The sequence below is a fragment of the Leuciscus leuciscus genome (genome assembly GCF_965113295.1).
Source record: "Leuciscus leuciscus genome assembly, chromosome: 5".
In the NCBI taxonomy this organism is placed as follows: Eukaryota; Metazoa; Chordata; class Actinopteri; order Cypriniformes; family Leuciscidae; genus Leuciscus; species Leuciscus leuciscus.
In genome coordinates, this window is record NC_138729.1 from 50694129 (window position 1) to 50711583 (window position 17455).

The 17455-nt window shown below is 41.1% G+C and overlaps 1 protein-coding gene and 1 long non-coding RNA gene across 2 annotated transcripts; both read right to left on the reverse strand.

The window, feature by feature from the left end:
* Positions 1 to 830: 830 nt before the first annotated feature.
* Positions 831 to 6445, reverse strand: LOC309499855. Its single transcript, XR_014206367.1, has 2 exons — positions 2328 to 6445; positions 831 to 1452 (listed from the first exon to the last, which is right to left on the reverse strand). It is a non-coding gene; the product is annotated as an uncharacterized lncRNA (long non-coding RNA).
* A 3808-nt stretch (positions 6446 to 10253) lies between these two features.
* On the reverse strand, positions 10254 to 14828 carry LOC309499808 (uncharacterized protein). The gene is made up of 6 exons (XM_082171296.1): positions 14500 to 14828; positions 14090 to 14190; positions 13883 to 13927; positions 11781 to 12117; positions 11620 to 11694; positions 10254 to 11335 (listed from the first exon to the last, which is right to left on the reverse strand). The coding sequence occupies exons 1-6, from the start codon at positions 14825 to 14827 to the stop codon at positions 11199 to 11201; spliced, it is 1023 nt and encodes a 340-aa protein (XP_082027422.1). The 5' UTR covers position 14828; the 3' UTR covers positions 10254 to 11198.
* Positions 14829 to 17455: the final 2627 nt, after the last annotated feature.

Sequence of the window (17455 nt, forward strand, 5' to 3'; positions counted from 1 at the left end):
GAGGGGGAGGGGCCAGCTGTGCTCACTCAGCTTCAGTGTGAGAGGGGGAGTGGCCAGCTGTGCTCACTCAGTGTCAGTGTGAGAGGGGGAGGGGCCAGCTGTGCTCACTCAGTGTCAGTGTGAGAGGGGGAGTGGCCAGCTGTGCTCACTCAGTGTCAGTGTGAGAGGAGGAGTGGCCAGCTGTGCTCACTCAGCGTCAGTGTGAGAGGGGGAGGGGCCAGCTGTGCTCACTCAGCTTCAGTGTGAGAGGGGGAGTGGCCAGCTGTGCTCACTCAGTGTCAGTGTGAGAGGGGGAGGGGCCAGCTGTGCTCACTCAGCTTCAGTGTGAGAGGGGCCAGCTGTGCTCACTCAGTGTCAGTGTGAGAGGGGGAGGGGCCAGCTGTGCTCACTCAGCTTCAGTGTGAGAGGGGGAGGGGCCAGCTGTGCTCACTCAGTGTCAGTGTGAGAGGGGGAGTGGCCAGCGGCAAAAGCCAATGTGCGCTTCTTTTACCGATTTATTTACCGATATCTTTTGCATTTCTAATCCAAACAACACCAAACTTGGCACTGCACTTACTCGTGCCCGTAGCAAGACACCTGTCAAGTTTGAAATCCATTGGACTAACGGATCAAGAGATGTGCTAATAACAGACAGACGTTCCTGTAATTTATAGATTGATTCTGCCTCCATAAAACCTGTCTATGATATAACTGGGCCGTAGTCGTCTGCTTCCTTCCCGTTATATTATTTGCCTGATTTACAATCCTCTTAATATAATTCTTATTTTTCACATTCAGAGAATTAAACCAGCACAATAATGAAAAGGATTATAGCGACTCAATACAGGATCTGTAGAACATTCACATCAATGTTTTATTCACATTAAATTACCTTAGTTTCCGCAAACAATACAATCTTTGCTGCCCCCTCTTACAAAAAGCATCAGTATTTGTGGAAAAAGTCAATTTGTTATCTAAGACAGTCCCCAAATACTTGTACTGTTCAACACTCTGAATACCCAGCGTTGAGGTGTTCAACTACAAGATCGTCCATAAAAATCTCAACCTTGTCTGTTACATCAACATTTCTTATTTCTGGGTCATCTCCATCCGTTACATTCAAAGCATGCAGATAGTCTTTAATATATACCATTTCTGGGGATTCATCAGAAGAATTCATAATCATTTGTTCTCCATTTCCAATATTTATTACAAGATATTAATGTTGAGTTAGCTGTGTTAAACTATTTAATGAACTGTAAGCTGTAAGTTTTTTTTAGGCCCATCCTGGATTAACTCATGAGACACAAATAGATGCAGTGTCTTTATGTAAAGTCAAATCTTTAGTTTGAAGTAAGTCATGTTGTATGTGCTGTCAATTCTTTGTGGAACCATCCTAAGGCCTAGATGATGCAGTCAGCGGAGATGTGCCGAGGAGGACCATTTCCCCTTGGCATGGTGTGGGGTCGTGACCTGCAAAACACACAAACATGCTGTATGAACCGGTGTATTTGTACACTCGTAAAGTCTGATGTGCTATGTGACATCACTCACTGTTAGGATGTTGTGACATTACAAGGCTATTTCAATGACACACTCCACAAGATAATATATCTCGGATATCTCAGCCCAAAAGTGACTGAAACCTTCCGTTCGTCTCAGTATTATAAGGCTGATCTGAACAACAAAAGATTTTAAAAAAAGTAATTACTCAATGAGTTAGTAATTCAGTTGCCCGTTCCTGATTTTAATGTACAAAGCAGCAGTCAGTACACTATATTATATACACTTTGAAGTAATATATATATTGCAGTTAATCATATTAGCTAAGAACTGAACAAAAAAGCTAAATTTGTCTGGCCCACCTCTGGGCCTCATATCCTTCAATTCTGGCCCAGTTCTTGCTGGGTCCTCGGCCCAAAACTGAAATTTTACTTGAAATTAGCAGGTTTTGCATTTAAGTTCATGTTCCTGTTCAGCCAATTTCCAAGAACACTAGAGAGATTACAAGCACAGTCCTGATATACTGTGTTACATAGAAGTCAGACAGTTATTATCTTCTATTTAATATCTGTATTTATGTCCATTTATATTCTTCCTTTTTTAGCTTTTTCTAAAATGAAGAAAAATTAATAGCAAATTATTAGAAACATCTCTGTGAATGACTATTAGAGCAGCACCAACCAATCATACAATTAAAGATGAAAATAGTACAACAAATATCATGTTCAGATGTTTAAGCAGTTAATGTCAAATCATATTTATAACCGTAAGTAATAACAAAAACAATAGAACATAGAAAATAACAGATGGTAGAAATAACATGAACCAACGTAATAATGACTCACTGTCATCTAAACTGGAGAGATCTGGCACAGGCGGCAACTCTTGATCCTGGAGGATCCTGGAACACACAGAGACTCCCGCCGGGCCGGGCCCTTGATCAAGCATTTATGTTTTTCTAATCATTACTTTATTAGCCTAATTGGCTGGGGAGAAAGCTATGCCATAATCAGAAATATTATATATATATTAGGGGTGGAACGGTACATGTATTCGTATTGAACACGGTAAGTCATGTCATCTTCTCCTCTTATTGTCACTTGCACTTCATGTAACATGTTTAGCATATCCTTCTCGGTCAGCACAGGATTTACATATGATAAATGCAGGGAGATAGTAAAGCTGACCAAACTTTAATCGAGGTTAATTGTAAGAGTGCAAGGGCTTTAGATACTGCTTTGAATGCGACTAGCTTAGTGAACTCTGTACATTGTTCGGTTCCGGCTGAAGTAGAGCCCATGCAGCAGGGCAACTGTGTGACGGTGAGACGATGTAGTCGCCGGACAAAATACCGCCCTTCCGTTCCGATAACAACATTACACAGGTTCTCCCCACTCAGTGAAACACCCACTGAGAATCCTGTTGATTGTGCCCTAGTTATTGGCGATTCTATTACACAGAACGTGAAAATAGAGACACCAGCCACCAGTCACATGTTTGCCGGGAGCCAGAGCGCCTGACATCAAAGCAAATTTAAAAGTGCTGGCTAATGCTAATCGTAAATTCTCTAAGATTATTATTCACGTCGGCACAAATGATGTTCGACTCCACCAGTCGGAGATCACCAAAATTAACATTAAAGAGGTGTGTGAACTTGCAAGTACGATGTCAGGCACTGTAATTTGCTCTGGCCCCCTTCCTGTTCGCAGGAGTGATGAGATAGTCAGTAGATTGTGTTCACTCAATGGCTGGCTGTCGAAGTGGTGTCCGCTAAATAATATAGAATTCATAGACAATTGGAAAAGTTTTTGGGGCAGACCTGACCTGTTGAAAAGAGATGCTATTCATCCCTCCTGGGATGGTGCTGCTCTTCTCTCTAGTAATATGGCACATAGTCTTAGAGCTCAAACATGACAATCTGGGGCTCAGGTCAGGAAGCAGACAGACTGGCTTAACCAACCGTCTGCTAGCTGTCTCACGTCACCAAGGTCTGATAAATCCCATCAGATAGAGACTCTTTCACCTAGCTATCATCACATAGAGACTGTGTCTGTTCCCTGAATTTGGAAATCCAAAAAAATGTTTAAACCCATCTAAGGTTAAAAATTGTATTGATGTTCAACAAATGAAAAACAGCTATAATACAGATGAGCAAATGATAACGCTTGGGTTGCTGAATATTCTATCCCTTACTTCAAATGCACCTATTGTTAATGATATGATTACTGACTGTGATCTAGATGTGCTGTGTTTGACAGAAACCTGGCTAAAACCAAACGATTACATTACATTAAATGAGTCCACCCCGCAAGATTACAGTTACAAACATGAACCTCGTCTGAAACGCACAGGGGGAGGTGTCGCTGTAATTTATAGTAATATTTTAGTGTAAATGACAAATCACGTTTGAGATTTGTGCTGGCTACTGTATACAGGCCACCAGGGCACCATAAAGATTTTATCAAAGAATTTGGACCCTTGCTCTTCTCCATCTACACATCAGTCGGACACATCATACAGGCACATGGTTTCTCTTACCACTGCTATGCTGATGACACACAGCTCTTCCTCTTATTTAAACCAGATGATCCCACAGTAGCTCCACGGATCTCAAGTTGTCTAGCGGACATCTCGACATGGATGAAGGAACATCACCTGCAGCTCAACCTGACAAAGACTGATCTTCTCGTCCTCCCTGCCAATCCATCTCTATAGCACGACTTCACTATCCAGCTAAAATCATCATCAATCACCCCGTCAAGGTCGGCCAGAAATCTTGGAGTAACATTTGATGACCAGCTGACCTTCACAGATCACATTTCAAAGACAGCCCGATTATGCAGGTTTGCACTGCACAACATCAGAAAGATCAGGCCTTTCCTAACTGAGCATGCAACACAACTTCTCGTCCAGGCCCTGGTCATTTCTAGGCTTGACTACTGGAATGCTCTTCTGGCTGGACTTCCATCATGTGGAACTAAACCTCTACAAATGATTCAGAATGCTGCAGCTCGGCTTGTCTTCAACGAGCCCAAGAGGGCCCACGTCACTCCTCTGTTCATCTCTCTGCACTCGCTGCCACTCGCCGCTCGCATCAAGTTCAAGGCATTGACGCTTGCTTACAGATCTATCACAGGCTCAGCTCCCTCCTACTTTCACTCACTCCTACGAGTCTACATCCCTACCAGAAGCCTACGATCGGTCAACGAGCGACGTCTCGTGGTTCCATCACAGAAAGCCACAAAATCACTTTCCAGAACATTCTCATTCACAGTTCCATGCTGGTGGAATGCTCTCCCCACCCTCATCCGGAGTGCAGAATCCCTGACAACATTCAAAAGACAGCTGAAAACCCATCTCTTCTGTGAGCACTTAACCTAAGAAGGGTTTTCAGTTGTCTTTTGAATGTTGTCAGGGATTCTGCATTCCGGATGTGGGTGGGGAGAGCATTCCACCAGCATGGAACTGTGAATGAGAATGTTCTGGAAAGTGATTTTGTGGCTTTCTGTGATGGAACCACGAGACGTCGCTCGTTGACCGATCGTAGGTTTCTGTTAGGGATGTAGACTTGTAGGAGTGAGTGAAAGTAGGAGGGAGCTGAGCCTGTGATAGATCTGTAAGCAAGCCTCAAAGCCTTGAACTTGATGCGAGCAGCGAGTGGTAGCCAGTGCAAAGTGATGAAGAGAGGAGTGACGTGGGCCCTTTTGGGCTCGTTGAAGACAAGACGAGCTGCAGCATTCTGAATCATTTGTAGAGGTTTGGTTGCACATGATGGAAGTCCAGCCAGAAGAGCATTGCAGTAGTCAAGCCTAGAAATGACCAGGGCCTGGATGAGAAGTTGTGTTGCATGCTCAGTTAGGAAAGGCCTGATCTTCCTGATGTTGTGCAGTGCAAACCTGCATGATCGAGCTGTCTTCGAAATGTGATCTGTGAAGGTCAGCTGGTCATCCAATATCACTCCAAGATTTCTGACCGACCTTGATGGGGTGATTGATGATGAATCTAGCTGGATAGTGAAGCCGTGTTGTAGAGATGGATTGGCAGGGAGGACTAGAAGCTCAGTCTTTGCCAGGTTGAGCTGCAGGTGATGTTCCTTCATCCATGTTGAGATGTCCGCCAGACAGCTTGAGATCCGTGCAGCTACTGTGGGATCATGCTACTCTGAACAATGCCTGAACTTCGTATTTTGAGAACTTCTTGCGTTGTTTTTTGCCTCTTCACGATGACTCGCTTAATTTAGTCCTAATTTGTAAGTCGCTTTGGACTAAAGCGTCTGCTAAATGACTAAATGTAAATTTGCTGACTTTCTATCGGAGTTAGTATTGGCTGCAGATAAAGTACTAATTGTTGGTGATTTTAATATACATATAGATAATGAAAAAGATGCATTGGGATTGGCATTTAAAGACATTCTGAACTCTATTGGAGTTAGACAACACGTGTCAGGGCCTACTCATTGTCGTAATCATACTCTAGATCTAATATTATCACACGGAATAAATGTTGATGCCGTTGAAATTCTGCAGCAGAGCGATGACATCTCAGATCATTATCTAGTCTAGTGTAAATTACAATTAGCCAAGGCTGCAAAGCCGACTCCGTGTTACAAATATGTTAGACAGATCACTTCTGCCACTAAAGATTGCTTTATCAATAATCTTCCTAATCAGCTTCATCATCTCAGCATCCCAGATAGCTTAGAAGAACTCGATATTGCGACAGAAACTTTTAACTCTCTCTTTTCCAGCACTTTAGACACAGTTGCACTGTTGCGCTTAAAGAAGATTAAAGAAAATAGTCCAACGCCGTGGTACAACGAGCACACTCAGGCCCTTAAGAGAGCAGCCCGAAAAATGGAGCGCAACTGGAAGAAAACCAAACTAGAGGTATTTCGCATTTCATGGAAAGAGAGCACGATTGCATACAGAGAGGCCTTAAAAGCTGCTAGATCTGCTTATTTTTCAACCCTATTATTAATTATTAATATTTTAGAGTAAATGACAAATCACGTTTGAGATTTGTGCTGGCTACTGTATACAGGCCACCAGGGCACCATAAAGATTTTATCAAAGAATTTGGACCCTTGCTCTTCTCCATCAGTCGGCACTCCATCAGCTCCACACATCAGTCGGACACATCATACAGGCACATGGTTTCTCTTACCACTGCTATGCTGATGACACACAGCTCTTCCTTTTATTTCAACCAGATGATCCCACAGTAGCTCCACGGATCTCAAGCTGTCTAGCGGACATCTCGACATGGATGAAGGAACATCACCTGCAGCTCAACCTGGCAAAGACTGAGCTTCTCGTCCTCCCTGCCAATCCATCTCTACAGCACGACTTCACTATCCAGCTAAATTCATCATCAATCACCCCATCAAGGTCGGTCAGAAATCTTGGAGTAACATTTGATGACCAGCTGACCTTCACAGATCACATTTCAAAGACAGCTCGATCATGCAGGTTTGCACTGCACAACATCAGGAAGATCAGGCCTTTCCTAACTGAGCATGCAACACAACTTCTCGTCCAGGCCCTAGTCATTTCTAGGCTTGACTACTGCAATGCTCTTCTGGCTGGACTTCCATCATGTGCAACTAAACCTCTACAAATGATTCAGAACGCTGCAGCTCGTCTTGTCTTCAACGAGCCCAAAAGGGCCCGCTGTTCATCTCTCTGCACTGGCTACCAGTCGCCGCTCGCATCAAGTTCAAGGAATTGATGCTTGCTTACAGATCTATCACAGGCTCAGCTCCATCCTACTTTCACTCACTCCTACGAGCTGAGCCTGTGATAGATCTGTAAGCAAGCCTTGAACTTGATGCGAGCAGCGAGTGGTAGCCAGTGCAAAGTGATGAAGAGAGGAGTGACGTGGGCCCTTTTGGGCTCGTTGAAGACAAGACGAGCTGCAGCATTCTGAATCATTTGTAGAGGTTTGGTTGCACATGATGGAAGTCCAGCCAGAAGAGCATTGCAGTAGTCAAGCCTAGAAATGACCAGGGCCTGGACGAGAAGTTGTGTTGCATGCTCAGTTAGGAAAGGCCTGATCTTCCTGATGTTGTGCAGTGCAAACCTGCATGATCGAGCTGTCTTTGAAATGTGATCTGTGAAGGTCAGCTGGTCATCCAATATCACTCCAAGATTTCTGACCGACCTTGATGGGGTGATTGATGATGAATCTAGCTGGATAGTGAAGTCGTGTTGTAGAGATGGATTGGCAGGGAGGACTAGAAGCTCAGTCTTTGCCAGGTTGAGCTGCAGGGGATGTTCCTTCATCCATGTTGAGATGTCCGCCAGACAGCTTGAGATCCGTGCAGCTACTGTGGGATCATGCTACTCTGAACAATGCCTGAACTTCGTATTTTGAGCACTTCTTGCGTAGTTTTTTGCCTCTTCACGATGACTCGCTTAATTTAGTCCTAATTTGTAAGTCGCTTTGGACAAAAGCTTTCTGTGATGGAACCACGAGACGTCGCTCGTTGACCGATCGTAGGCCGATCTCGAATCTACCCTTTCTGTCAAAGATACTAGAAAAGGCAGTATCTTCACAACTATATTCCTTTTTAGAAAGAAATTATATCTGCGAGGATTTTTAGTCAGGATTTAGACCGTACCATAGTACAGAGACAGCTCAGTAGTCAGTAGATTGTGTTCACTCAATGTTCCGAGTGTATCCACCTCTATGTAAATCCCTCCCCTTGAAATGTATATAAACTACAATGTCTACTGCCCTAGTTAGACTTGATGACTGCAGCTACCGACAGCTCGTGTTCTAAATAAAGAATCCTGCTGAAGAAACAACCAAGTCTCCTGGTCTCTGCTTTGACGAAGGAAAAGTCTCCAACAGATGTCTGAACCGAGGTATGAACCGAACCGTGACTTCTGTGTACCGTTCCACCCCAATATATTATATATATATATATATATATATATATATTAATCAAAGTAGGCCTAAGTAACAAATGTGTACAAAGTTGCACAAGTTAGGCTACAAAGATACAAAATGCAATATGTCACGTGTCATGCGCATCGTCTCCTCCACTCGCACGCATCACTCCGGGCCGGCTGTGCTGTATTGTGTAGCTTAAGTGCAACATGGAGCTTGAAGAAGTAAAGAAAAAAAGAAAAACAGGAGAATTAACTTTTAGCAAGTTTGGAGGAAAGTCAGAGGTATGGAACGATTTTAAACAAGTCATGGGCAGTGACAACATGTGTGTTAATAATGACTCACTGTCATCTAAACTGGAGAGATCAGGCACAGGCGGCAACTCTTGATCCTGGAGGGACCTGGGACACACAGAGACTCCAGATCTTCTAGACCTGGCATGGCACACACACCAACTCAGCATCAACTCAGGTATAGGCTTCTGCTTTTACTATTGCTTGATACAAATTTTATAATTTCAGTTTAATTCTTGTGGTTTTATTCTGATCTTGATTCAGTTTGGATACGTATTGGGTACAGTAGATACATGTTAATTTCTCTCAAGAAAGAAAATCACACCTAATGCTGTAAACATAGGCTACAGAGATCCTCGTCATCTGGTATAATTAAAGGTTAAAAATAACTACTGTACTCAAATTAAACATAGGCCTAATGCGGATTTTATTACAAAAACAACTTTATAATATTTTAATGATATAGTACGTCTCACTTATTTCTGTTTATGTTTACTTTCAATGTACTGTGGTCAATGAGTTGTCAGTGTTCGTCTAAACTAGCGACCGCGACGCTGAAGTGTGTGAGAACAGAGGAATAACATCAGTACGAACCACCAACATTTGTTTATTTGGATTAAATATTTTAACCATTCTGTGTCATTTTTCAATGTCAATCTTTTCACTATTTACATGTTTATGCCCAAAATGCTATAATATTCAAAGTAGTTGATGTCATTCTCCTCTACGCTGTGTGCGTTATTGATTAAATAGCCTAGCCTATTTAACATGTTTACAGGCACCCCATTTTAAAAGACTGGATTAAACACCAGCGCACACAAGCAATCCTTTTAATAGTCATTCATTTAAAAATGTAAATCCAACAGGTATGAAATGTCAGAAAGAGAAAAAAACTGTTCATAAGAGGACGAGCATATAGGACTGCCGCAGCTTAGTGGATAAATATATTTAGCTATTTATTATTCAGAATGCACAGTTGGAATATTTATAGGAACATTTCAGCAGGCTCAAGATAATTAATACAGAGATCATTATTCACTGTTTTAATCAATTGGCAGCCATAAAACACAGTGATAATAATCTGCATTCTCATGTGTGGAGGTGCTGATTGGATTAGGATTGGTAACACTCTAGAGTCTAGGGCAGGTTCCTAAACCTGTATACTTAGGCCACATCCACACGAAGCCAGAGCTTTCCCTATCCGATATTTTTTTCCCCCGTTCAAAAAAAAAATTCTGTAAACACGGCGTCGTCTCAAGAAATATCTGTCGTTTAATGTAGAGTCAATCCATGTAGTTTAGAGATCACTCTAAACTACGCTAAAACCTGGTGCACGCGCTGTACTCAAATCAGTTCGTCCGATCATAGCGCTGCTTCATTCCCCAAATAGCAAGCCAGGATGATTGACAAATGCGTAAGGCTCATGATTGAAAAGAGACAGCAATACAGAATCCCGCTAGATCCCCTTTCCACTCCCGCCGTCTGATGGATTTCTGAAGCGAGGACAGGACAGTAGTCTCGGTGCTTCTGACTCCTTACGGTAAACAGGCTGGGGGAGGTTTGTCGAAATATTGAATTTGAGTTTACTTAAAGGACAAGTTCGGTATTTTACACTTAAAGCCCTGTTTTCAGATCGTTTCTGATGAAATACAATGGTTAAGATAGAAATTTGGACAAATGCTGCTGGCCCGAGAATTTTCGGTTTCTGTGGTAGCACCCCCCCCCACCTCCACAATGGTTGCATAGGTGCACTGGAATAATCCTTCCTAAAACGCATTAAACTTTCGTTTACAAAGACGTGAAACTCTCTGATATGCTCACACAAAAATCGCTGCAAAAGATGCTTTCCAACAGGTTTTATCGTAGTTTTTCATCCAATACAAGTCAATGGAGTTGGACAAAAACTAAGATAAAACCGGTTGGAAAGCATCTTTTGCAGCGATTTTTGTGTGAGCATATCAGTGAACACCCCTGACCACTCGGTGAGTTTCACGTCTTTGTAAACGAAAGTTTAATGCGTTTTAGGAAGGTGCACCTATGCAACCATTGTGGAGGTGGGGGGGTGCTACCACAGAAATTCTCGGGCCAGCAGCATTTGTCCAAATTTCTATCTTAACCATTGTATTTCATCAGAAACGATCTGAAAACAGGGCTTTAAGTGTAAAATACCGAACTTGTCCTTTAAGTAAACTCAAATTCAATATTTCGACAAATCTCCCCCAGCCTGTTTACCGTAAGGAGTCAGAAGCACCGAGACTACTGTCCTGTCCTCGCTTCAGAAATCCATCAGACGGCGGGAGTGGAAGGGGGATCGAGCGGGATTCTGTATTGCTGTCTCTTTTCAATCATGAGCCTTACGCATTTGTCAATCATCCTGGCTTGCTATTTGGGGAATGAAGCAGCGCTACGATCGGACGAACTGATTTGAGTACAGCGCGTGCACCAGGTTTTTGCGTAGTTTAGAGTGACAAATCGTACCAGCGCACTTTGAGGTCAAAATACATACAGGTTGGCAGGTCTGAGTCTGTTCTATCACAAATAATTTAAAAGTGAATTGAGTAAACAAAAAAAAATATTTGTTCTCAATTCGATGAGCAAATCCTCAATCCAGGGATGATCTGTCATGTTCTCTGAAGTCAAGTAGTCTTTTGCAGCAGCAAGCTGATGTTCTGTGAAAGTTTTCAGAAGAGAGGGGATTAATCACGTTTGACCTTTCTGTAGTAGGCTACACGTAAGGTGAATGTTATCATGAAATACAAAGCATTTGTTGCTGTTACTATGACATGAACATTTAATCACTGCTAACATTCATTATCAATCCCCCGTGTTTTACACTTTGCTCATTCATCAACAAGGTTTGACGTTTATCATTTTACTGTCACTTTATGTTGTCAGAGCTTTATATGTTTTCCAAGCAATGTTATTTCCACTTCGTTCTTGTTATCGAACTTACCTTTTCTCGGACATGCCAGTACAAACAGAGCACTGTATTCGTAGGCAAAATTGTCCTCCTCCGTGTTTTCAATTCCTGCAAGCAATACATTTCCAGTGTTTAGTAAAACATCACCAGTCATCACCAGTCATCAGTGATCTGTGTTCAAAAAGCCAACTCACTTTTAAGGTCTTTTTCGCCAATGTGTGCATATTTTATATGCAGGGTTTCTGGGTTGATCAGTATCAATCTCTTGAATAGTGGGTATAAAAAATCATTTTCTGAGCAGTGATGCAGTGCAGCCAAGATTTGGCTCATGATGCGGTTCACTGTCTCTTCAGTCAGGCACCCTTCGTTTCCTCTGATGAACTCAGTCCAGGTCACATAGGCAGGAAGATGTTCCAGTATCAGGATGCTTTGGTCTTTCGAGATGAAACCCTCATATAACCGTACGAAATGGTCGCAAGTTGGAGCCTTTTGCATTTTCATCAATGTAGTCCCCTCTTGAACAAACTCAGGCTGAAGAAAAGAGATTGACAAAACAATCGCCAATTAAAGAATGAGGGAAATGAAAGATGAAAGCATTAGCTATGTTTCCATCAGCCTGTTTTTATGCACTTTTTGAAGAACGGCAAGTCACAAAAAAAGTTCACACACTCGCTTGAGGTGGTTTTTGACTTGTGCGAAAAAGGATTAATGCGAATATTGGGAGATGGAAATGCATTTGCCAAATTAATTTGATTTATATTGAAAACTATTGAAAATAAAACCCTTGTAAGCACATCACACTTAAAACAGACCACATTTATACGGTTGTTAAAGGTTGTCCCTGCTCGATATGACAGTTTCACTTTACAAACTTCTACGTTCTGTCTTTAAGTTGTCTGTTAATAAAATTGCATTCAAATGCTACTTCGTTTGCTTGTGTTACTGCTCTTGTTTTCTGACCTGATATTAAGGATGAAAACACATCAAAATAACATTAAGCGAGTGACTACTTGTCGTGTGGCTGAGCAGTGTAGCGAAAGGATAATCATATTATCCTTACTTGTATTAACATACAAAAATACAAAAAGGGAAAACAGCTCTCAGACGGGAACCGACTCTCACCGTTCTCTTAAAGCAGTCGCTCATCGGGCCCTATTTTAACGATCTGAAACGCAAGTATCAAACGTGAAACGCAAGTAACTCTGTGGGCGGATCTCGGGCGCTGTTGCTATTATACCGGCGGGATAAATGACTCTTGCGCCCGACGCAAATCTAAAATGTGTTGGTCTGAAGTAGCTTCATTATTCATAGGTGTGGTTTGGGCGTAACGTGAAATAAACCAATCAGAGCGTCATCTCACATTCCCTTTAAGAGCAGGCGCGCTTGTTCCATGGCGGATTGATAGTATAACGGCGGATTTGCCAGACGCACGCCAGGAGCGGTTCACAGCCGAGGAGACCGACGTTCTCGTCAGGGCCGTAAAACACAGAGAAGTGACATTGGGGATGGAGAAACACACCCAAATTAGCTTCGGTTAAACAGGCGTATGATAATTTGGGTAAATGTGTAAGCTAGATTTATGCCTATTTTTTCACATCTTCATGGACACCACAATGATTTCCCTCGTGTGTTAATATTTTTCCTTGTAATAATGTATGGTTTTCTAAAAATGAGAAGTGCTGCATCTGTGTAGATGAGAGAAGCAAAGTGTATGTGCGCCTCTGACTTTAGACGAGGTTTCTCCTGGTCAGTGGCGGAATTGTTTTCTAAACCTGTAAAATAGCACCAGGGAACGTTTGCGCCGGAACACGCCTCCTCTTTTCACTGAACCGCCCCCGGGAGCGCAAGTTCATTCCCTAAATTACCGACGTGCGTCTGTGGAGGGAAAAGTCCGCTGTGCGCGAGTGCAAAATAGGAATGACACATGCGTCGGTGTACAAAGTCAATTGCGCTGGGTGCGAGATAGGGCCCCTTGAGTCGAACGACACGCATCACTACTGTTTTGCTGACGGTGTTTCATTTACTGTTGGTTACTAGATTACCCAATACCACGTCGTCCGCTCAAACAACCTGATGGAAACGCACCTAATTCACTTTTTTTTTTTGTGTGAAAAAGATTTGCTTCACGTTTGGATGGAAACCCAGCTACTGGGAAAACTTTACATGAACTCTATAACAGATGCTTCTAGGCTTTGGTTGTGTAATTCAGTTATATCTCATACTATCTCCATACCGAATTTAACAAACCAATTCTTACAAGAGAATTTCATGAAGAATAAAAGTCTTGTCAACTTACCGATGTTTCCCAAAGTCTGCACCTCTCAACAAATTTGATGTCAACCTAAAAAATAAAGACAATTTTGTGAACATGATCATCAAGTCTTTACATTTTTTTAAGCACTTTTTGATCAAAACTGTCAACACTGATGTTTATGGCAAGACTCAAAGTTCACAGAAGGAAACAAGAGATGAAACGTTTGGTTATGGAGAAAGAGCAACATACTTTCTGGCCGTCCGATCTTCTAATTCCTTCATAGACACGATCATCATATCCCTGTTTCTTTCCCACTTCATAAAGAGACTCAAAGGGTTCATATAAGCTCACTGAAAAACACACAGCAACAACGTGTTAACATACAGCATGAGACTGAACGCACCAGTGCAGATCAGGTGAGGAGCCAGTATGAGTGATTACAAACAAAACCAGAACAAGAGATTGAAATGGACATGAATCCAGTGGTACGTGAAACCTGTACTGTAAGTAAAAGTAGCATATATGTTCTCATTAACGTAACCGGAGCAGCAGGGGGCTGTTGCTATATTGAATTGTCTCTAGAACTAAGGGTGTAGAAATCTCTGTTTACTCGCTACATAAAACTAGACAACAGCACTGCATGATAACTGGACACTCACGGTCTGCTGGCTCTTCTTCAGGCGATAACGGTTCAGGTGTTTGTGGATCAGCGCTGGTCGACGGTTCAGGTGTTTGTGGATCAGCGCTGGTCGACGGTTCAGGTGTTTGTGGATCAGCGCTGGTCGATGGTTCAGGTGTTTGTGGATCAGCGCTGGTCGATGGTTCAGGTGTTTGTGGATTAGTCTCAGTCTCAAGCGCATCTGAGGCTGGAGTCGGCTCCTGTCCGGGTGTTTTAAGAGACTCCTGCAATAACGCAGCATAATAACGCTGCAAAATAATGCTGGTCGATGGCTGAGCACTGCTGCTATTCATTCCTTCAGACTGCATACAGCCTAAGGAAAAATTAAAATGAACATCAGAAACATCAGGCTGAAACTGACATGAATCAGAGTGGTAATAACTAGACTCACAAACAATAAGTGTAGGCTATTGTGATTGTCAGAACATTTGGTAGCCTAACTAAACACTATTTTATTGAGTTTATAGAGTTTAGTGACAGCATAGTGCAATAATTGGTATAGGCTTCTGCTTTTACTATTGCTAGATACAAATTTTACAATTTCAGTTTAATTCTTGTGGTTTTATTCCGATCTTGATTGAGTTTAGATAAATCTCAAACCTATGATATTCTCTGATTTAGATTTCTGCACCTGATCATTACAATTATTCAAATTCTCTGTGTTAAGCATGATGGTATAGCATATCACACTGAAGTAACGTTAGGCTGCTTTAAAATTAAAATGTATTTCAAATAAAAGTTTTTCTTTAGGCAAAATTACAATTCCTTAATACACTCTTATCAGAATAATTTTTTCTACCTTTATAAAGGGCATTTTCCCCGTAATTTTATTAAATGTATGCCTATGCTTCATCTTTCATTTCAAAATTCTTAAATCTGATCAATAAATTCAATTAGAATAATAGGACACTATTTGGCTGTATCATTAAATGGTAACTTGTCTTTCTGTTGTTATTTTGTAGATGTTTGTAGAACAACTAGGCTTAAACAGTGGTGTGCACAGACCTCCTCCAGGGCAGGGGCGGAAGGACCAAAAAGAGCCCTTTTTTAAAAACGTTAAAAACTGTATTTAAAGCAGTACCCGTCTGTCTGTTGTGTTTTTATATATTTTAATGATTTCCTCACCATTATTTGGAATATCTCGCTCGATGGGGAGCAGCAGTCGGTCAGAGAGCCTCTCTTCATTACCAATGAAAAGACGTTGATACAATTAGAATGCATAACACATCAAACAAAAATAGGGAAATTATGATAATATTACTAAATATTATTTACTTTACCAAAAAAAACAGATAATCAAGTAGGTAATTATGATGAATTCATGTTTAGTTATGTTGATGTTATAAATTGTATGTAGGCTATGTATTCATTAAAGTGTTAGCTATCATGAAATCAGTAACGTTAACACTTTACAATAAGGTTTCATTAGTTAAATTTGTTAACATGAACTAATAATGAACTGCACTTCTACACCATTTTCAGAATTTACTAAAACATTATTAAAATCAAAAGTTGTATTTGTTAACATTAGTTAATGCACTGACTGTGACATAACATGAACAAACAATTAAAAGTTGTATTATTATTAACCAAGATTAACAAATAGGCCTACAGTAGCCTAACAAATGTTTTGCTCATGATTAGTTAATGTTAGTTAATATAAATAATAAACAAATGAACCTTATTGTTAAGTGTAGTTTGAAATCAAAGATATACATTTCTTACAATTTAGAGCTGGACATGGACTTAAAATGTCCTTTCACTAGATGTAACGTTATTTCCCCCAAGCTAATAACACTTGCTATGGCCTTGGACAAAAACGAATGACATTGTCAGACTCAGAATCCGGCTGCGATTAAGTTATACTTTTATGATTGTTAAGCATAACTCACATGCTGCCACAACTTTTACAGTGGCATGGTAGGATAAATTTAACTTTTCCGTTAAATGTAATTCAAGATACGTTAGTAAAACCATGGTTAAACTGTGGTAATGCAACCGATTTGTGGTAACGTTAGCTACATGAACCATGATTTAAAAAAAAATCATTAGTATACATTTTCATTTGGATCCCAGATTCGGGCCAGATTTTGGACGAAATTCGGCACAACACATGATTTTGGGCCATCGTTGTCCAGTCCACATCTTTTTAGCTAACTTACATGGGACTGTTATTTTATTTCTGCATATATGTGAGTTTTGATTTGTATTAATGTTAACGTTACCTGTCGTCTGCGCGGGCGCATCTGTGGAGTTCCTGCTGGGGTTTCTCTCAAATATAGCGGTGATACATCGGTTAATGAAATATAACCCATGTAACATGTTGAATATTGTTTGTATTTCGATAACAATACAGCGTTTATATTTCACAATACAGCGTTTGTCTTTCACAATACAGCGTTTATATTTCACAATACAGCGTTTGTCTTTCACAATACAGCGTTTGTCTGTGTGTGTTGCTCTAACGTTATGTGTTGCTTAGCAACCTAAACTTGGAACTATTCGGCTAAGTCGTGACGCAACCAGAAAGGGTCCAGCGAATCAGAAAGGGTCCAAAGGCCGGTTTCTGATTCGCGTCTGTTTCCACCTATGGTTTCCACATAAAATACTTCAGTGTAACTTTACCGAAGATTCTTATTAGACCATGGCTGTGTGATTTTACAGTAAAAAGTAACTTTACCTCAGATTGTCCTACCAGTGCGAAATAAACGGGTACGATGATTTTACAGTGCAAAATACCTCACCAGATCCTGCGAAATAAACGGGTACGATGATTTTAAAAAACAGAATCGGAATTCCTCACAATTTTTTAAAATAAAATCAGTGAAATGCAAAATCAGAAAACCACGTAAACCTCCAATAATTAAATATCTTAAATAAAACAAATATTTTTATGCATTTAATCTCACTTTATTGACAAATGTACTTGCTGCTGA